The following is a 22,080-nucleotide window of genomic DNA, read 5'->3' as shown; positions in this document are numbered from 1 at the left end:
CTATTCAAAGCTATGGTTTTTCCAGTAGTCCTGTATGGAAGTGAGAGTTGGACTATAAAGAAAGCTGAGCACCGAAGAACTGATACTTTTGAACTGTCGTGTTGGAGAAGACTCTTGAGAGTCCCTTGAACAGCAAGGAGATCCAACCAGTCCATCCTAAAGGAAATCAGTCCTGAATATTCATTGGAAAGACTGATGTTGAAGCTGAAACTCCAGTACTTTGGCCACCTGATGTGAAGAGCTGACTCATTTGAAAAGACCCTGATCCTGAAAAGACTGAAGGTGGGAGGAAAAGGGGACGACAGAGGATGAGATGGCTGGATGGCATCACCGACTCAATGGACATGAGTTTGAGTAAACTCGGGCAATTGGTGATGGATTGGGAGGTCTGGCATGCTGCAGCTCATGGGGTCACAAAGAGTTGGAAACAACTGAGTGACTGAGCTGAATTGACTCCCATCAAAGTCTGCAATAGATGTTCTAATTTCTTAGTGCCCTGTTTCTATCTTCCTCTGACAGTCCTGCACTCTTCTCATCCCTAGTTCTTACCCTTGCTGCAAGATTGAAACAATCTTGGTGAATTGCCAACAACATTGACCCATGTCCCATCCTATATGCTGTAAGCTTTTAGGAGTCAGCTGCCTACTAACAAACGATCATACCCCTCGGTGCCATCCTACATGCTTTTCTCCTGACTGTAATACTTCACTCCCACCATATTGTCATCACATAAATTTCCAAACATATTGAATCCACTTTAAAACGTATTATGTATCTCTGCTGTTATACAGTTCTTCCATGGTTCCTCTGCAGTCCCTTTTAAATGCCCTTTTCTGAATCTTCATTTTTCATTCTGCTGTTATCATTATCATAGGGCTTGTTGGGTTGTACCTGCACCTGTGCTGTGACTCTTCCTTTCACATCAGGGTTCCCAGCAGAGAGAGTACTTGCTGCCACCAATAATTACAATAATAAATATTGTTTGAACAAATGAGTGGATAAATGATGAATGAATGGCTGCTTAAATGTTTATCTAAATTTTTATAGGAAACTGGGTAAGCAAACAAACAAGCAAAAAAAAACCCAAAAAACAAAAAAACAAAAAACCTATGTATGCATTACGATAGATTAAAAAAAGAGATATTTGGGAGTGAGTTGTCCCTGGGTCAGGAAGATCTCCTGAAGAAAGAAATGGCTACCCACCCCAATATTCTTGCCTGGAGAATTCCATGGACAGAGGAGCCTGGCAGGCTACAGGGGGTCCATGGGGTCACAAAGAGTCAGACACAACTGAACGACTAATACTTTTCCCAAACCACTAAAATTTCATCAGTTAAAAAACTGGCTATTTACAAGACTCACTCTGATATGAGTGAGTTCTTTTCTGATTTGTTTATTATTATATTCACAATACATAGCACAATACTTAGCTTTCAAAATATATTGGATGAATACATATTTTAAAAAATAATGAAGATAATGAAGATTTATGATAATCATAGCATACTACTTTTCACATAGCTACATTTCCAGAGAATTTCTTTTATTTCAGCGTACTTTCCATAAGCCTAGAAGAATATAAGGAAGCTCTCTTAGATAACTTTTAGAATCATGATGTTCAGTGGTGCCTCTTTTGTACTTAGATATGAATATTCATTTGCTTTAATCACCTTTTCACCTAATGTATACAGTCTCTTCTTTTAGTGCCAGAAAATCTTATTTGTCTATCCCCTAAATTCATATAATACATTTAGTAATTAATTGTGGGCATCACTCGTTTCTACAAAGATTTGGAAGAGAGATGTTTTTAAGAGCAATTAGCATCACAGAAGATGTCCCTTTCTTTATGAATGTATATTTAGAAATTTTGTTGTGTAACAAATAATAGATGGTTGATGGCTGGATGGCATCACTGACTCACTGGACATTATTTTGAGCAAGCTCCGGGAGTTGGTGATGGACAGGGAAGCCTGGTGTGCTGTAGTCCATGGGTTCACAAAGAGTCAGACACGACTGAGCAACTGAAGTGAACTGAACGAATGATAGATAAAATTTACCTCTTTATTTAAGATTTCTTCTGATGAAAATAAGTTACCAAAAGACTGAATCTGTCTACCAAAAACCTACAAAATCTCTCAACCCATAATAAAATTTTATGCATACATTATTAGCTAAGAATATTGCCTCCCCCCAGAAAAAAAAAATCACTAAAAGGCTACTAGGTGGATATTTAGTTGCCAGAGATGTATTATTGATGACCACTTGTCTAAAAAGAGACGGAAAATGTGAAAGTAGAAACCTAATACTCTCGCAAGGAGAAATCTACATAAGCTGGCTTGAGTTATATACCTTAAAATTCTCTCTCCTTGAATAAGTAATGTTCCTCTATGCACTGGACCTTTTCAGGATAACTGAGATTGAGGCCAGGGGCTGGATTTCTCATATTAGGCTTCTATAAATGGACATCGTTGCCATCAAACAGGCTGAGTCAGTTTTCATGGCTTTTGATCAATGCAATAGAGTTGCTAGGCATGTCCACACAGAGGTCTCAGAGAAAACAGGTAAGGAATCTTCTTTTATATTATCTTCTAACGTCCAAGTTGCCTTCCTAGTCATTGGGAGACACTAGTAATCCTTCTAGTGTGTACTTTTACCTATTATATTTATTTCTACAGTGCATATTTTTACATATCTGTGTATCTGCATATACATTTTACATGTAATTATATACATGTGCAACCATCATGAACTATTCCCATGTCTGTTCATTTCTCTCCATTGTTTCTTTCATACTTAATATACAACCTTTTTTTTATACATTTTAAAATAACACCCCCTTCCACTAAATACCAGTTGCTCTTCTCACAAGGGGACTGCAAAAGTTAATGTTTCTGCTGCCTCGTCGCTTCAGTCGTGTCTGACTCTGTGTGACCCTATGGGCTGCAGTCTGCCAGGTTCCTCTGTCCATGGGATTCTCTAGGCAAGCGTACTAGAGAGGGTTGCCATGCCCTTCTCCAGGGGATCTATCCGACCTGGGGATCAAACCCTTGTCTCCTGCATTGCAAGTGGATTCTTACCGCCAAGCCACTGGGGAAGGCCCACAAAGACTAATAGGACAACCTTGATCTTATTGCGGTTTATATCATTGTGAGATCACATTTCAAGATACTCCTATTCCTCTTTTGGAGGGAATGGATACCCTACTTGCCTCCAGTTACCTCCGAGATGAGAACAGCTTTTGTCCTGGAATAGAAAATTCCAGTCAGGTTTCCTATACTGAAAGCACTGCATTATTCAAGTCCCATGCTGAAAAGCAAAGTTTCCATTAATACACTTTATTACTTTATTATTCCTTGTCATCATATTTTGAAATACTTTTTCATGTTCCAGGCACTAGGAATCACTTATTCCAGGAGGCTCATAGGAGCCAAAAGAAGTTTTAGGGCAAGCAGAAGATTGCTCTGTATTTTGCATGTGGGTTTATGTATGGTACCATATTAATTATTTTAATTACTTATTCCTCTTTTATGTTAATCCCATGGTTTGAATGGACAGTAATCTATGAATTACAGTGGACTAAGTTGGTCGTCTAGGACCCAGATGGTCTTGCCTCTGGTAATTTACAAAATTATGTTTAGGTTTAGGAGTGTGTTTCCCTGGTGGACCAGATGGTAAAGAATCTGCCTGTAATGCGGGAGACCTGGGTTCAGTCCCTGGGTTGGGAAGATATCCTGGGGAAAAGAATGGCTACCCATTCCAATAATCTTGCCTGAGAATTCTATGGACAGAGGAGACTGGTGAGGTACAGTCCATGAGGCCACAAAGAGACAGTACTGAACAACTGAAATGTTCATTTTCTTTCACTTTGGGATACCACATGCCAAGTTCCAGGCCAGCTTGAAGTTCTTTAAAGTTGTAGCATTTCCTAAACCATATACTTAGAAACATCAACCAGTCTTTAGATGCTGAATCTGGCTTCTTGTGCTATTTGTTCAACGTTCCTCAGAAGCCCTATTTAATGTTAAGTGGCAGGAAAGATCAGCAATTTGTCCAGATTGGATGCCAGCCAGTCTGCTAGCAGTGAGGGAGTACTCAGCAGACACAACTGTGCTGAGATACATATGAAAAGAATGAATGGTGGTGGGATATCCAGATAGCACCTGTTTATCAGCCTAAGTTGGAAGCCAGACACAAGGCAAGAGAGCAGAAGACAACCTGTGATTAATGCTAACAGTCAGGCAGAAAGACCAGACTGTAACCATAACTACAGACACTGCAATTTTTTTAATGTGAAGTCTTCAGTTCTCAGATAAAATAAGTTCTTATATCTTTATCTTATAAAATAAGATAAAATAGTTCTCAGATAAAATAAGTAGAATTGAAAACAATAGAGTTTTATCTACACCAGTACAAGAGTCCTGTTGAAATACATGTTTATAAATGAAAATACATTGAATCTAAAACTTTCAGCGCATTTTTACGAGAAAAGACTGATGTTCAGTACCAGAAACATAGAGCCTTTGCTCTGCTGATATATGTGAGTGGTTGCTCTTTTCTCCTTTGTTCTGATTCCTGTGTTCACTGGCAATCTTCTGACTCCTAATTCAGCTTCCTCGGTCCTCTCACACAGAATGTGATGGACCATAGTCAATATCAGTATATGCACCATTACAAATTAATAAATCAGATTTCAAGTTTATACAGCAGACTCTTAGAAATTTCATTATGTGAGGTAATCCCATTGTTGTTTAGTTGCCAAGTTGTGTCTGACTGTTTTGTGACCCTATGGACTGTAGCCCACAGACAGTAGGCTCCTCAGTCTATGGGATTTCCCAGGCAAGTATACCGGAGTGGGTTGCCATTTCCTTCTCCAGGGGAACTTCTGGACCCACAGATAGAACCCACATCTGCGTTAGCAGGAGGATTCTTGACCACTGAGCTACCAAGGAAACCCTAGGTAAATGTTCATCATCTCTGTAAACACTGGTAATATTGATACATGTAATCTATCAAGATCCACCGAACTGAGACAAGCCTCAGGCCTGAACTGGAGAGAACCCTCCAAAGTAGTGGCACCTGTGAAACTTTCTGTATGACTAACCTGCTTCCTGGGAGAACCTTGTATCGAATCTCCATAACTACACACATGAGCTACTATAATTTTCAAACAGATTTTGCATTTAACGCTTTTCCAATTTAGTAATTAGACGTTATATTTTTTTCTGAACTTTCAATTGATCAAAGTACTTTGCTGATAATCTTGTTTTTGATAATTTCTATTATAAAGCACAGAAGGAGGATATCTGGTTACATCATATTACCCCCAATGACGTTTCTCTTCCTTTTTAAATCTCTTAACTTTTCCACTACTCACAGAAATAGAAATGTTGTGTATTTTTTCCAATGGCTTTCTTTTTAAAATTATTTTTTTGTTTCTGTCTTTAAAATAAAAAATGTATATATTTAATGTGTACAACATGATATTTTGATTTACATATACATAATGAAATGTTTGGGCTTCCCTGGTGGCTCAGTGGTAAAGAATCTCCCTGCAATGCAGAAGGTGTGTGTTCAATCCCTGAGTCAGGAAGATCCCCTGGATAAGGAAACAGCAACTCACTCCAAAATTGTTGCCTGGGAAACTCCATGGATAGAGGAGCCTGGAGGGCTACAGTCCATGGGGTTGCAAAGAGCTGGACATGACTTAGTGACTAAAAAATAACAGACAACCAGTGAAACGATTACTATAGTCAAGCTACTTAACATATCCACTTCCTCACATAGTTACTTTTGAAGATTTTTCTATGGTGAGAGCATGTAAGGTCAACTCTCTCAGCAAATTTTCAGTGTACAACACAGCCTTATTAACCGGTATAATCACCCTAATGTACAGTCAATCTCTAGAACTTAGTCATTACAGAACTCCACTGGCTTTCCCTCTCTTGCTCTACTTTCCTCTTTGGGATTCACTGCTTACATTTTTTTCTTCTCAGTTTCCAGTTATTTATGTATTGACTCTAGCTTTCTTGCTACATCAGATCTGCTGACCGTGTGTGTGGTCTTGTAGGGGAACAAAAACAAAAATAAAGGGAAAAAAATCACCTTCAAAATGTAGCTTATCTTTATATCATATAAAGTACTAATTTAAAATATAAATGCTTAATTTTAAATGGCAACCCACTCTAGTATTCTTGTCTGGAGAAGTCCATGGAGGGAGGAGCCTGGTAGGCTACAGTCCACGGGGTCGCAAAGAGACATGACTGAGCTACTTCACTTCACTTCGATTTTAGGGCCATCTCACATATAGTTGGAAAATGAACTATGATGCTCTTGGAGACATGAAATATAAAATCTCTGTGTAACAAAGATACATAATTGTGTACATACGTTTAAAAAGTGGTAAACCAAAATTTTCAAGTTGAAAACAATAATTACATGAAAGGAGAATAGAAGAAAAAGGATGCTGTGTCATACATGAGCAGTGCCTATAAAGGAGTAATTAAGCATGCTTAAAGATCTGGAAAAGCTGGTCTTGACTTCAGGTCTTAAAGTTAGGCATGGTTTGCTGAATGCAAATTATTTATACCCTGCAGTGTGTATTGTACATTGCTTTCATGGGTTTTCTCCTTCTTTTGCTCTCAGGATGAGAGAATATGTTGTGCTCTGGGGCTCTGCTGAATGTCTTGAACCGGTTTTCAAATGTTGGGTTTGGCAAAGTACATATTATGTTTTGCCAAATGCATTTCCCCATCATCTTAAACCCCTGTGTATTTCAAGGGAAATTTTACCCACATGTCTCTGATTTATTTACCCTTAACTCATCAAAATATCATCTTGAATAAGCTAGCATTTGATGTTTAAGAACCCCCTTAGCCTTTCATCTTGTAACCAGTGTGTTTCATTTGGTCACCACCATAAAAATCCAGGTTCTATTTGGGAAACAGGCTGATGAGGGCACTTCTTTCTGTATCAAGAAATTCAGTCTTTTGGAGCTTTTCCTGTACAAATGCATCTCCTTTCCCTTCCTTTTTTTCTCTCTTCTTCCCTGAATTCTATTTCTTTGTGCCATTGATACAAATATGGTGTTCTTTCTTTAACTGTTATTGGGATTCAGTGAGAATGGCCTTCCTGGTTACTGTCTGGGAAATTTATTAGCATAATTCAATTGTTTTGTTATAACTAGTTTTGGTCAAGGCAATAGGGAAAACAAGATTGCTCAATGTTAATAACCTTTTTCATTGTTGTTGTGTGAATGTTCTTCTCTTCTGTAGAGTTAAATGAATTTCAAATGTAGGCCTGGATGGGAAAAGTTACTGTAACCTGTTTTTGTATTTTAATGGCTTCTGAACTCCTTACCATTATCTGAGAACTGTCTCCCTCTACCCACATTTCCAGATTTATATCCCTAGTCAGTCTACCACTTCCCTGGTGGCTCAAACCGTACAGCATCTGCCTACAATGCTGGAGACCCGGGTTCAAGAGCTGGGTCAGGAAGTTCTCCTGGAGAAGGAAATGGCACCCCACTCCAGTATTCTTGCCTGGAAAATCCCATGGACGGAGGAGCCTGGTAGGCTATAGTCCATGGGGTCACAAAGAGTCAGACACGACTGAGCAGCTTCACTTTTTTTCTTTCTTTTCTAGTCAGTGCAGCATTCATGCAGTTTTTCCAATATTAACAACTTTGTTCTGACTCCCAGACCTCTGTACTTGCTAGTCCTTCTGTTTGCAGCATCCTTCCAGTTATTTGCTTAACAAGCTCTATTCACCCTGTAAATCTCAATTTAAATGGCTCTTTCAAATTGTGCTTTTATAAATACTTAATCCAAAGTAGGCTCTCCCTCTCTCATAGAAACTTGTTTGTCTGCTGTCATAGCATGTTGTGTAATTTGCATTTATAGAATTATGACTTTCTTTCTTTGTTTAATATTTCTCTTCACCTCTGGACTGACAGGCCCTCCAGAAAACGACATGACTATTTAGCATATCATATCACACCCAAACCTAGCTCAGGGATGGCCTCAACAAATATTGGAGTTAACACACTCCTACACAACACTGTAAAATCTATATGCTGATAACACTTTTTAAATGAAAAAAATAAAAATAAAAAAACACTCCTGTTTGAGTAAAGGAAGGGCACATAAAACAATGAAAACTTGGAGATGGTTTGTATAAGGGTTCTTAAATTATATAGCATTATTAATATACTAACATCTTGAAGATTTGGGAGAGTGCTTTTTCCAAAAACCTAATTTTTATCTTAACAAAGTAGAATTTTGAAAGACTAAAGAGCTTTTGGTAATTTTTTTTGCAATTTAAGGAAAGCACAGCCTAATCAATAGCATGATTCCCCACAAAGAGGCTGTCCTTTGTTTTAACATAAGAAATGCTGTATGCTCACAATGTCTTTCATCCTTAAAGCCCTCACAAGTATTAATTAATCCACAAAATGATATCTGGCTCCAAAAGGTAGAATCTGTGACTTAAGGTTTATCTGCAAAAGCCTGCTTTGCCCTCAAGCCATGGCAACTTCCTGAGCTCTGGCCTGCAAATCCTTCCAGCTCAGGAGGCAGCAGATGATTCTCTAAAACCTGCCACAGGCTTTTGAGTCCTGCAGGGTTATCCCCAGACATGCCTTATACACTTTTGATAAACATAAAGATGATAAAGATTTAACATGCTATAAACAGGGTTATTTTTCTTGAATATTTCATTAAAGGAAAAAGGGGAAATACTCTGAAAATAATTAGGTCTCACAAAGAGTTGTAATGTGAAATATACAACATCAGGAAACAAACACATATTAGTACATTTGACGTTTCATGTTTAAAATCTTCACTGTGTTACAGAGCTGGTTAAGAAACAACACAGCTTCTCAGAAAATAATTTAGTCTCTTGCATTGATAGCATATGGATTTGCATACCAAGTGGCGTAAGTGACGTCAGCTGTCAGTGAACTGGGTAGTTTGCACCCTGAGATTTCAGGTTCCAGCTAGGAATATATTTTTGCCAGTATTCGAAAGAAATGCATTATGTTGCTGTTTAACCATGCTGATTGCAACTTCTTTCTTAAAGGGGAAGTAAAGTGGTAAATTATGGTTACTGAAGGGTGACACCATCTAGGGGATCACCCACCATAGCAGACTCCACTCTCAGAAAGTGAATTATTTTCCTCCAAAAGGAGTGGGTGGAATGGCATACTTTGGGTCAGTTACGCTTAAAGCCAAAGGCTCTAATGACTGCTGGATAATGTTCAAAGAATTTCTAAATATGAGAGATAAAGGAAATGAGATTTTTAGCACAAAATGTGGGATATAAATAAGCTCAAAGATCCAGATGGTAAAAATAATGAGTAATAACATCTACTCAAGGATTTTACTGAGAAGGCAATGGCACCCTACTCCAGTACTCTTGCCTGGAAAAATCCCATGGACAGAGGAGCCGGGTAGGCTGCAGTCCATGGGGTCACTAAGAGTCGGACACGACTGAGTGACTTCACTTTCACTTTTCACTTTCATGCATTGGAGAAGGAAATGGCAACCCACTCCAGTATTCTTGCCTGGAGAATCCCAGGGAGAGAGGAGCCTAGTGGGCTGCCGTCTATGGGGTCGCACAGAGTGGGACACGACTGAAGCGACTTAGCAGCAGCAGCAGCAAGGATTTTACTATTTTATAAAGTGTTTTGGTACATATCATTTTATATATGGTAGCTCATCTTGGTAGGTATTGACAAGGAAAAACACTGCAAGAACTTATGGATGACTACAGAAGCAACCCTGAGGCAGGGTTGGGGGAAAGAAAAAGAGATGTAGAGACAGAAGGAAGGAACATGTCAGATTGTGGAAAAAATATTTGAATCTAGGTTAAAAATAAGTATACAGTTTTATTCAGTTCAGTTCAGTTCAGTCACTCAGTCGTGTCCAACTCTTTGCGATCCCATGAATTGCAGCACACCAGGCCTCCCTGTCCATCACCAACTCCCAGAGTTTACTCAGACTCACATCCATCGAGTTGGTGATGCCATCCAGCCATCTCATCCTCTGTTGTCCCCTTCTCCTCCTGCCCCCAATCCCTGCCAGCATCAGAGTCTTTTCCAGTGAGTCAACTCTTCGCATGAGGTGGCCAAAGTACTGGAGTTTCAGCTTTAGCATCATTCCTTCCAAAGAAATCCCAGGGCTGATCTCCTTCAGAACGGACTGGTTGGATCTCCTTGCAGTCCAAGGGACTCTCAAGAGTCTTCTCCAACACCACAGTTCAAAGGCGTCAATTCTTCATCACTCAGCTTTCTTCACAGTCCAACTCTCACATCCATACATGACCACAGGAAAAATCATAGCCTTGACTAGACGGACCTTTGTTGGCAAAGTAGTGTCTCTGCTTTTGAATATGCTATCTAGGTTGGTCATAACGTTTCTTCCAAAGAGTAAGCGTCTTTTAATTTCATGGCTGCAGTCACCATCCGCAGTGATTTTGGAGCCCAAAAAATAAAGTCAGCCACCATTTCCACTGTTTCCCCATCTATTTCCCATGAAGTGATGGGACCAGATGCCATGATCTTCGTTTTCTGAATGTTAGTTTTATTAGGCAAATATAAAAGCAGCTCTATAGGTTGTGGAAAAATAGTTCAAGTTTTGATGTAAACAGCAATGGATACTTAAAAATCAATACAAATTTGTTGTTAGAAGGAAATGGAGATTATTTTCTCATTGTCTATCATAATGGAGTAGTTCATAAGTAAGACTTGTAGGGAAAAGATAAACATTTCTATCTTTAAAATAACATTAAATAAGCAATTTAATTCAAGTAGAGACTGAATAAAAGTTGAACCTAACCTCTGTTCACAAGGGAAATGAGAGCTAAACAAGTACTCATAGAAAGGATCCAGGGAAACCCAGTGCAGGCATAGAAAGTAGATTACTTGGTAGTTCCAATAGAGTTTTTAGAGCTTGTGTGTGTGTGTGTGTGTGTGTGTGTGTATAAACAGAGAGATTGAATAGAAATGCAGGGAAAGAGATTTACAGAGACTGAAAGCTAAAGAGATCAACAAATTACTGTTTTTTTCCTTTTATCTAGCAGTAGTTCCCAATGCCACTTTTCCAAGTTTATCTGATCTAGAATAGTGTATTAAGCATATAGATATATTTTTTCTTAGTTACATTATACATAATTTGAGATCTTTTAAAAATAAGTTTAATTTATTGAGAATTGAGGCTGCAGAGTTAAGGCATATAACTGCTGCTGCTGCTGCGAAGTCGCTTCAGTCGTGTCCCACTCTGTGTAACCCCATAGACAGCAGCCCACCAGGCTCGCCCGTCCCTCAGATTCTCCAGGCAAGAACACTGGAGTGGGTTGCCATTTCCTTCTCCAATGCATGAAAGTGAGAAGTGAAAGTGAAGTCGCTCAGTTGTTTCCGACTCTTAGCGACCCCATGGACTGCAGCCTACCAGACTCCTCCATCCATGGGATTTTCCAGGCAAGAGAACTGGAGTGGGGTGCCATTGCCTTCTCCAGCCAACAAACCAACAAATAACCTTGAAGTTAGGAAGGTACATTAAGAAAACTGTTTCTGGAATATTTTAATTCTTTCAATATTAGCCTATGCTTTATATACAGGCATAGCAAAAGTATACCATTAGTTATTGGTTAAATTTAAGTAATAATCATAATTTTAATTTTTAAAATTCATAATTAATACACATTTCATGTAAAAATTTGAAAGTTTATGGCATTTTTCAAATATAATCTCATATATATTCGCACATATAAAATTACATATAATTTCATACATATTTATATTACATACACACACTCATATAGCTTCATTTTCAGTTTAACTTTTGCCATGTTTCATCAAACACTTCAGAGAGACATTTGCATGTGCTATACTTAAAATAAAGCATTTTATTTATATGTACTTTATTTGTTCTGTAAGGCAAATGTATACAAAAGAAACACCATTACTTTTCTATTCACTGTACAGCTCTACTGTGCCAGGCCTTCCATGAAGTTTTAATAAGAAAACAGTAAGTGAAGCATAGCTCTCCCCTCAAATACCTTGCAATGCAGTAAGAGAGATATAAAAGGAAACAGGCAATTTCAATGTGATCAGAGATAGAGTCAATTTAGAGATAGAGGCAAGGAAAGCTGCTACAGAAAGGCAGAATAAAGAAGGGCTACCTGATTCAAAGTTGAGGAATCAAAGAAATACTTTCCAGGGAAAATGTTCTCTAAGTTGAAACCTAAGTGGTCAATTTTGAATATAAGATATTGTTACATCTAATTAAATTTTAAAAATGTCTTTCACTATGATTAACAGTCATATATGTATTAATCTCTGAAATCAATGATATTATTTTAATAAATCTTTAATATCTTATAATTAAACCATTGACATGTGTGTCTTTTACAAACACTAGTGCCAGAAACAATGTAAGGGGAAGTATGACATAATAAAGAAAATACAAGTCATGACCCCTAACTAAAAAGCATTTATAGTCTAGCCATGGAACAAGTCTATTACCCATGAAATAAGAGTGGACAACACAAAAGAGTGTTGAGATGAAGGAACTATAATTGTTACAGAAAATCCGAGCTCCTTCAGGGTAAGAGCCATGTCTTAATCATGTTACTATTGCTGGCTTGAGGGTATGTATTTGGCAGTAGATAATAAATAAGGTAAATCAGGGCTGTGAGAAAGTCTATAGACTTGATGCTATAGAAAATAGGAAGCTGCTGAAAGTTGTGACTAGGAGCATGAAATAATGAAGCTTCTATTTAAAGAAGGCTGGTGTGGAATTACTGCAGAATCAGTGGGAGAGGTGTGGTGGATACAGTGGGGTGAGACCAGAGCATTGAAAGGCTTGGGGAACATGTGCTTGCACACATGGAAAAAAGATGAGAACATCACACCCACCGTGGAGAAAACACTTCAGAAAATGTTGACTTACATGAAGGGCCATAGGGTAAATAAAGGATCCAGAGAAAATGTATTCTCAGCCTAGATAAATGTTTACTACTAACAGGGATGTGGTAGATTAGGAATTCGGGATTAACATGTACACACTGTGTGTGTGCTAAATCTCTTCAGTTGTGTTCGATTCTTTACAACCCTATGGACTGTATAGCCTGTCAGGCTCCTCTGTCCGTAGGATTATCTAGGCTAGAATCCTGGAGTAGGTTGCCATGCACTTCTCCAGGGGATCTTCCTGACCCAGGGATGGAACCCAGTCTCTTACATCTCCTGCATTGGCAGGAGGGTTCTTTACCACTAGCACCACCTGGAAAGCCCCATGTACACACTACTATATATAAACTAGATAACTCACAAGGACCTACTATATATATGGTACAGGGAATGCTGATTAATATTCTGCAATAACCTAAATGGAAAAATAATTTTAAAAAGAATATATAGATATACCTGAAGCATTTTGCTATACACTTGAAGCTAACACAACATTGTTAATCAACTAGACTCCAATATAAACTAAAAAAAATTAAAATTAAATGTGAACAAAAATTTTAAAAGTCTCTTCTCTATTAAAAAGAGGTAACTTGTTCTTTTAAGTAAGTATAAAAAATAATGGTAGGGTCAATGGAAATGGGAGTCAATTTGAGAAGAAGGTGATGATGGGTTCAACTTGGAATATTTCATATCTAGAGTGGCCCTAAGATATGCTAGAACAAATGACTAAGTAACACTTCAAGATATATGATGAGATAATGAAGAGAAAATACACAAGTATGCATCAGTGTATTATAAGCCTGGAAGTAAAAAAAAAAGTCTTTAACTATCTCATTTATCTCATAGCTATCTCATTTGTGCATTCAGTTAACACATATTTACTGAAATTTTATTATGTTCTTACAGTTAATAGAATCATGGGAATCAAGATCTAAACATAGGCGACAACAGAACACTCTAAGGAGATGACAAACAAAAGGAAAATGCAGAGTATAGCACATGGTGATAAGTTGTATGGAGAAAATTAAATTAGGGTAAGAGAAAAGGAGTGTGGACTGAAATGGTGGTTTTCTTAATTTGTTCATTTGTATTTAGGGGAGACTAGAGAAGAGCTATTTTAAAAGATGATATTTGAATAAAGATGCAACGAAAAGGAAGGAACAAGGCTTACAAATTTCTGGGTGCCAACTGAACTATTCTGTACTAGACAGAACAAACAGCAGGTGAAATGGCCCTAAGGAAAAAGTAAAGAGGTCATCTTGGCTGGAGCACAGTGTCAGCAGAAGAGAGGAAAGGGTGAAGCACAGAGGTGGCTGGGTCCTATAGAATCTGGTAAGTAACTTCATGTCTTTTAGGTTTTACCCTGGAGACACTGGAAATCAGAGAGGTATTTGAGCCAAAGCGTGACATCAACTAACTTACATTTTAACAATCTCATGCTAGCTGTTGTATCAAAAATTAAAAAAAAAAAAAAATAGAAAGCAAGAATGAAAGTAGATACGTGCATTAGGAAGGCATTATAATAAACTTTACCGTCTGAGCCACCAGGGAGCCCAAAGTCTTCCCTGGTAGCTCAGGCAGTAAAGAATCTGCCAGCAATATAGGAGGCTCAGGTTTGATCCTTGGGTTGGGAAGATCCCTTGGAGAAGGGAATGGCAACCCTCTCCAGTATTCTTGCCTGGAAAATTCCATGGATAGGGGAGCCTGGTGGGCTACAGTCCATGGGGTCTCAAAGAGTCAGACATAACCGAGCAACTAAAGCATACACATGTAATAAACTAGGAGATGAATGACATAGCATAAAGATGGGAGAGAGTGAAATGATTCCAGATGGATTTTAAAGACAGAGTAAATGTGGTTCTTTGGTGTTTTAGTTTATCTAATGAAATAAACAAAAGTTGAAGATGACTAACAGTTTTGACTGTAAAACCTAGAAGAATGGAGTTACATCCTATGAAATGGAGAAGACTGGGAGAAGCAGGTTTGGAGGGAAATCAGAATTATTTTTGGATGTTAAATTTGAGATGTAGACATATAAATGAAAATGCCACAGTGTACAATATTGTAGTTTAGGGTAATGGTCTATCCTGGAGAATGAATATTAGAAGTGGTTAGTGTAACACAGTATATGAAACAACAACACTGAAATGAGATTCCTTAGTGAATAAATGTAGACAGAAAGAAGAAAAGTTAAGAGTCAATCTCCAAGATGAATGAGAACCAGCAAAGGAGATGGAAAGTCAGTGGCCACTTAATTATTTGGATATCCAAAAGACAGCAGTTTCCTGGTAGTCATGTAAGGAAAATGTTTCCAAAAAGTTATTAACTGGATTAAATTCTGAGATAGATATTCTAAGGAGAAAACCAAAACTTTACCAACATGTGCCCATGTTGGTACCAAATTTAGTAACATGAAAGTAACAGATGACCTCGTTAAGAGGTGAGTGGTTGGGATAAGTGCCTAAATGGAGTTGCTGCAAGAAGTAAAAGGAGGGGAGATTTTAGGGACATTAAAGGTAGACAATATTTTAAAGAATTTTTTATTCTAAAGTAAAACAGAATAACGAAGCAATTAGCTAGAGTGGACATAAGTGACCTAAAACATGCCAAGCAAAGAAAATCATGGAACTGAGCCAAGAAAAAAATCATTTTGAACTGGAAGCATGTTGACTAATATGAAGTACAAGAAGGATAAGCAAGGAGAAAGGGGGCATTATATTTATCAAAAAGGAGATCATTAATAAAAAGAAAGTTACATATCAAAAAGTTTGTGTTTATGTGTCTTTAAGGAGTATGTCAAGGCTGTATATTGTCACCCTGCTTATTTAACTTATATGCAGAGTACATCATGAGAAACGCTGGGCTGGAAGAAGCACAAGCTGGAATCAAGATTGCTAGGAGAAATATCAATAACCTCAGATATGCAGATGACACCACCCTTATGGCAGAAAGTGAAGAGGAACTAAAGAGCCTCTTGATGAAAGTGAAAGAAGAGACTGAAAAAGTTGGCTTAAAGCTCAACATTCAGAAAACTAAGATCATGGCATCCGATCCCATCATTTCATGGCAAATAGATGGGGAAACAGTGCAAACAGTGGCTGACTATTTTTTGGGGCTCCAAAATCACTGCAGATGGTGATTGCAGCCATGAAATTAAAAGACACTTACTCCTTGGAAGGAAAGTTATGACCAACTTAGACAGCATATTGAAAAACAGAGATATTACTTTGTCAACAAAGGTCCATTTAGTCAAGGCTATGGTTTTTCCAGTGGTCATGTATAGATGGAGAGTTGGACTACAAAGAAAGCTGAGCACCGAAGAATTGATGCTTTTGAAATATGGTGTTGGAGAAGACTCTTGAGAGTCCCTTGGACTGCAAGGGGATCCAATCAGTCCATCCTAAAGGAGATCAGTCCTGGGTGTTCATTGGAAGGACTGATTTTGAAGCTTAAACCCCAATACTTTGGCCACCTGATGCGAAGAGTTGACTCATTTGAAAAGACCCTGATGTTGGAAAAGATTGAGGGCAGGAGGAGAAGGGGACTACAGAGGATAAGATGAGGATGGCATCACCGACTCAATGGACATAGGTTTGTGTGGACTCCAGGAGTTGGTGATGGACAGGGATGCCTGGGGTGCTGTGGTTCATGGGGTCGCAAAGAGTCAGACACGACTGAGTGACTGAACTGAACTGAACTGAAGATATCTCTGAGACATCTATAAGTTATTTATATCTACTTCATTCTTTTATGTTTTGTAGGATGTTTCAGGTATTCTTAATTGTCATTACTGCTACTGCTAAGTCACTTTAGTCGTGTCTGACTCTGTGGGACCCCATAGACTGAACACTGGAGTGGGTTGCCATTTCCTTCTCCAATGCATGAAAGTGAAAAGTGAAAGTGAAGTCGCTCAGTCGTGTCCGACTCTTTGCGACCCCATGGACTGAAGCCTACCAGGCTCCTCCATCCATGGGATTTTCCAGGCAAGAGTATTGGAGTGGGGTGCCATAGGATACAACAATAAACAACAAGAAGATTAAAAAACACACAAAACTTGGTCTCACTCTTAGAATCTACAGATAAGGGATTAATTTTTCCTTAAAAATGTCAAAATTTGCAGTAGGTGCCTGATAACCTTTACTTCACTGGAGAAGGAAATGGCAACCCAGTCCAGTGTTCTTGCCTGGGAAATCCCATGGACAGAGGAGCCTGGCAGTTTACAGTCCATAGGGTCACAAAGAGTGGGACACAACCTAGCACCTAAATCACCACTACCACCTGTTACTCACGCTGTTCTGTAATCCCTCCTCCTTAAGTATAGACTGAATTTAGTGACCAAGAGAATGTAGCAAAACTGATGGGATATCATTTCTATGATTAGGTTGCAAAAGATTCTATTTTTCACCTTACTAATAGACTCTCTGGTGCTTCCCTGAGGCTCAAGTGGTAAATAATTTGCCTGCAATGCAGAAGACTTGGGTTCAATCTCTGCATCAGGAAGATCTCCTGGAGGAGAGCATGGCAACCCACTCTAATATTCTTGCTGGGAAAATCTCATGGACAGAAGAGCCTGGTGGGCTATCGCCCATGGGGGTCACAAAGAATCAGATATGACTGAAGTGACTAAGCACACCCAACAGACTCTCTTGCCTTCCCAGCTGGCATGCTTGGGAGAAGAAAGCAAACATACAAGTTGCAAGGAAGTAAGAGCAGCCTCTGGCCAAAAGCCTCAAAGGAATGAAATCGTGCCAACAGCCATGTACTTGAGCTTGAAAACAGATTCTTCCCCCTTCAAGCCTTCAGATGTTACCCCAATTTTAGCTTAACTTTTGAGTGAAAACTTTTGAAAGACTCTGAGCCACAGGACCCTATTAGCTTATGCCCAAATTTCGGACCCACAGAAATGTGAAGTATATGCTGTCCTAAGTTGCTGAGCTCTGAGGTAATTTATTTTGTTGACAGTAGACAAATAATACAGTACTGAAGTGAAATACTTACCAATTGTTCCAATGGAGGAATGACATCTTTCAAGATATGCTGTGAATGATTTCTTCTGTGCCGGGATATCTGAAAAAACAGTGACATTTGATACCATTATATAATTTATATTAAAAAATCTTTAAATAAAAGAGCATAATTTTGTAACAGTGCACATGAGAATCACCATATTCAAATTCACTCAAAAAAGTGAATAAAGTAAGTTTAAATGGGAAGTAAATGTTTTGGACATTAACTAATTTGGATAAAAGGTGTACTCAAAGATGGCTGGCTGCAATGATATCTCATATTCCATGTGGTCTCCTTACCCTTTGACCTTGATAGCCTTCCTATCAAATGGTGGGGTGTATGCTGTTTCATTTTGAACTTGGGTGGACCTTTATACATGCTTTAACCAGAATACATGGCAGAAGTGACATATATGACTCCAAATATTAGAGTATAAAAATACCACTCACTCCCCACTTGTTCTCTTGGAACCCTCCCAAATCCTCCTCCTCTGCAGAAACGGCTCTGCTCCTGTTTGAATGTTCTTTCTGTTGTTGAAGGCTGGAGCCCAGTTCTCTGGGCACAGGAAGGATCTGCTCTCCAGCCTCCTGGGACCAGCGGAAAGGGGCTCCCAAGGCCAACACCCCTTCTTCCAGAGAAGGAGCTGAGATCTGGGTTTACTTTTATTTTTTTCCATTTCGGGTGTACCCTTGGGGACAGGTAAGGAAGGAAGGTGAGGTTTCTAGGTGGTGTCGTGGTGTGATATCGGATATTGAATAATACAATTGCTGTTTTTTGTTAAAAAGAAAAAAAAAAAGGCACCATGTTGAGAGGAAACCCAAATTGGCCCATTCAGAGAGACCAGTTTTCTAGCTGACAGACTAGTTGAGTTTCCAGCAGAGAGCCAAAATCAGCCACTGACCATGTGAACAAAAAGTATCTTCATGATTCCTTTTTCTAGGCATTGAATCCCCACAGCTTTCAGGTCTTCTCAGTAGAGATATCAAACACTGCAATAGCTACTCTTATTGTGCTTTATCTGAATTTTTGACCAGATTGCATCAGCAAAAAAAAAAAATCATTGTTTTACACCTCTATGTTTCAGAGTGATCTGCAATGCTGTAGAAGTAACTGGGACAAAATATTTAATATTGAAACTTTTGTGTTTATCTGTGTGTTTATAAACTTAGCTTCTTCAGAGTTAATGTGCTATTAATCTCCATGTCTTCCACTGTTATCCATATATATATATAAATACACAAAACACACAGTAAGTGTTTTCAGAACAAATTTGCTTTAAATGCCTTATCTTTTCTCCTGAAGAAGTATCATAGATTCTATAGTAAAAAAAAAAAAAGGAATTTATAATTAAAAATCATATTTTAAAATTTAAATAAAAGCTGTCATTAATAGTACAATTTCACTATAAAGGGATTTTCCAGTACTTTACATTAAGAAGAGAAGGTGGTGGGACAAATCAGTAGGAAGAGAAAGAAAGAGACAGAGATAGAAGAGAAAGAGAGAGAGACATGAGTGTAAGGAATCTTTAAATTAAGCACTATGTCTAGAAAATAATTTTGGCTGATTTTGGCTCTGTTTACCAGCACATAAAACAGACTGAAAAGATCAGTTCAATGCCAGCTAAGATTGTGGTGGTGTTGTTCAGTTGCTCAGTCATGTCAGACTCTGTAACCCCATGAACTGCAGAACGCCAGACTTCCCTGTCCTTTACCATCTCCTGGAGCTTGCTCAAACTCATGTCCATTGAATCAGTGATGCCATCCAACCATCTCGTCCTCTGTCGACCCCTTCTCATCCTGCATTCAATCTTTCCCAGCATCAGGGTCTTTTCTAATGAGTCAGCTCCTCACAACAGGTCACTAATGTATTGGAGTTTCAGCTTCAGCATCAGGCCTTCCATGAATATTCATGATTGATTTCCTTTAGGATTGACTGGTTTGATCTCTTTGCAGTCCAAGGGATTCTCAAGAGTCTTCTGCAACACCACAGTTCAAAAGCATCAATTCTGTGGTGCTCAGCCTTCTTTATGGCCCAACTCTCACATCCTTACATGACTACTGGAAAAAACATAGCTTTGACTATACAGACTTTTGTTAGCAAAGTAATGTTTCTGCTTTTTAATATGCTGTCTAGGTTGGTCATGACTTTCTTCCAAGGAGCAAGCATCTTTTCATTTCACGGCTGCAGTCACCATAGGCAGTGATTTTGGAGCCCAAGAAAATAAAGTCTGTCACTGTTTCCATTGTTTCCCATCCATTTGCCATGAAGTGATGGGACTGGATGCCATGATTTTAGTTTTCTGAATGTTGAGCTTTTAGCCAGCTTATTCATGCTCCTCTTTCACCTTCATCAAGAGGTTCTTTAATTCCTCTTCACTTTCTGCCATAAGGGTGGCGTCATCTGCGTATCTGCAGTTATTGATATTTCTCCTGGCAATCTTTATTCCAGTTTGTGCTTCATTCAGCTTGGAATTTTGCATGATGTCCTCTGCATATAAGTTAAATAAGCAAAATGACAATATAGAGCCTTGACATACTCCTTTCCCAATTTGGAAAGTCTGCTGTTCCATGACCGGTTCTGTTGTTTCTTGCCCTGTATACAGGTTTCGCAGGAGGCAGGTAAGGTGGTCTGGTAAGATTCTGAGGAAATTGTATTCCCAAAGGAACCAAAAGCCTGATATAAAGACCCTGTGATTCTATTCAATCCCTGAATTCCATATTTGCTCCACAAAAACAATTATGAAGGCAGTACAGCCTTCAAGGAGGCCATTCTCGTCCATGTCCTCTTCAGATGTGGTGTCCATGAAGGATGATGGAGAAGGAAGAGACTCCAGAAAGCCCAGCCAGAAACCCTGGAGAACAATGTAATGGGAAATTCTTCTAGAAAGAAGAGGCAGAAACTGTCGCTACTGCCTGGACACGTCTCACAGGACCTGACCGGGAGGTTAGTCATTGCTTGCATCCAGTGGCTGTCCGTTGTTTACCATTCTTTCCTTTATAAATGAGAGGATTTTTGTTTTTTGCTTATTTTCAGGTATCAATTTCTTGCCCTAACATTGTCTGTTAGATATGATGGAGAAAACAGGATGGAGAGCTTAGTTTTCGAGTTTGACATTCTTAATCCCCTGGTGAAAATTTGGACCTGATGCAGAAAGCTGTTTGCCACCAGAGATTCTGGAATTGGAGTTCAAGGCAGTAACTAAGTGAGGTTTTTGGTTGTCTCCTTTGAGGAGGTGTGGGAGTTTATTCCTAAGTGTTAGAAGACAGGTGCAAATTGATATATGGGAGGGAGGAAGAATCTGGAAATCTCTCACCAGATTCTGTCCTCTCCTTCCAGGGCACATTTCCAGACTGCATTACAGTTGAGAGTGTCCATGTGAGTAGTTTAGACCAAAAACAAATGAGTAGAAACAATGAGAACCACTTCCCTTTCAAAGCTATTAACCAGTGAGTGCTTGTCCCACCACATTCCCTTTCTTGGGATACTAGCTGGGAATAAACATCAACCGAGGCCTTATGGCAGAATGAAAATGCAAGATGGGAGAATGCTGAATCACCAGGTCAAGAAAACCCAAGCATAGTTCAGGAAAACTCACTTTGTCTTATTTAGTAAACTTTATTTTGGAATAATTTTATACTAAGAGAAAAGTTGTAGCGAGAACAGAAAGTTCAGGTAGGAAATGTCCTTTGAACTTTTAAATAGTGAGGAATAAACTTTTATTTTGTGGAGCCATGATATATTTTAGATAATTTTATATTTGTTAGCATTACCCTAAGTAAGATAACCATAATTGATGGTTAGTTAGTGTTGAAATGAAAGATCTTCTGCATAAGAAAACTGTGAACAGAATAGCAGTTAATGGGAGAAATCCTAGAACCAAAACTTCATATCTGTTATTCACTGATACTTCAGCTTTTCAACAGGAGGATGTTGTGTGTGTGTGTGTGTGTGTGTGTGTGTATACACACACACACATATATGTGTGTGTATATATATATATGTATATATCTGAGATTTAAGCCTCTTAAAGAACTAGGAATTTATTTTATGTGACTATGTGTTTATAATTTAGTACTTTTAATTATTACTCATTATACTGGAATTTAGTA

At 38.6% G+C, this 22,080-nt stretch overlaps 1 protein-coding gene across 1 annotated transcript in view; it reads right to left on the bottom strand.

Annotated features, from left to right (window-relative positions):
• The window catches only part of ARHGAP15 (Rho GTPase activating protein 15), a 700,275-nt gene that overhangs the window by 591,611 nt on the left and 86,584 nt on the right, over window positions 1-22,080 (bottom strand). The window contains exon 3 of the mRNA XM_086368469.1: window positions 17,963-18,031. Within this exon, the coding sequence (XP_086224595.1) occupies window positions 17,963-18,031 (69 nt within the window). The remainder of the gene's footprint in view (window positions 1-17,962; window positions 18,032-22,080) is intronic.

Source organism: Bos grunniens, chromosome 2 (assembly GCF_055505025.1).
Source record: "Bos grunniens cultivar Pamir isolate PY7600 chromosome 2, Bosgru_T2T1.0, whole genome shotgun sequence".
Taxonomy (NCBI): Eukaryota; Metazoa; Chordata; class Mammalia; order Artiodactyla; family Bovidae; genus Bos; species Bos grunniens.
Note: the sequence above shows the minus strand (reverse complement) of the source record. Positions and strands in the feature narration are given on the sequence as shown.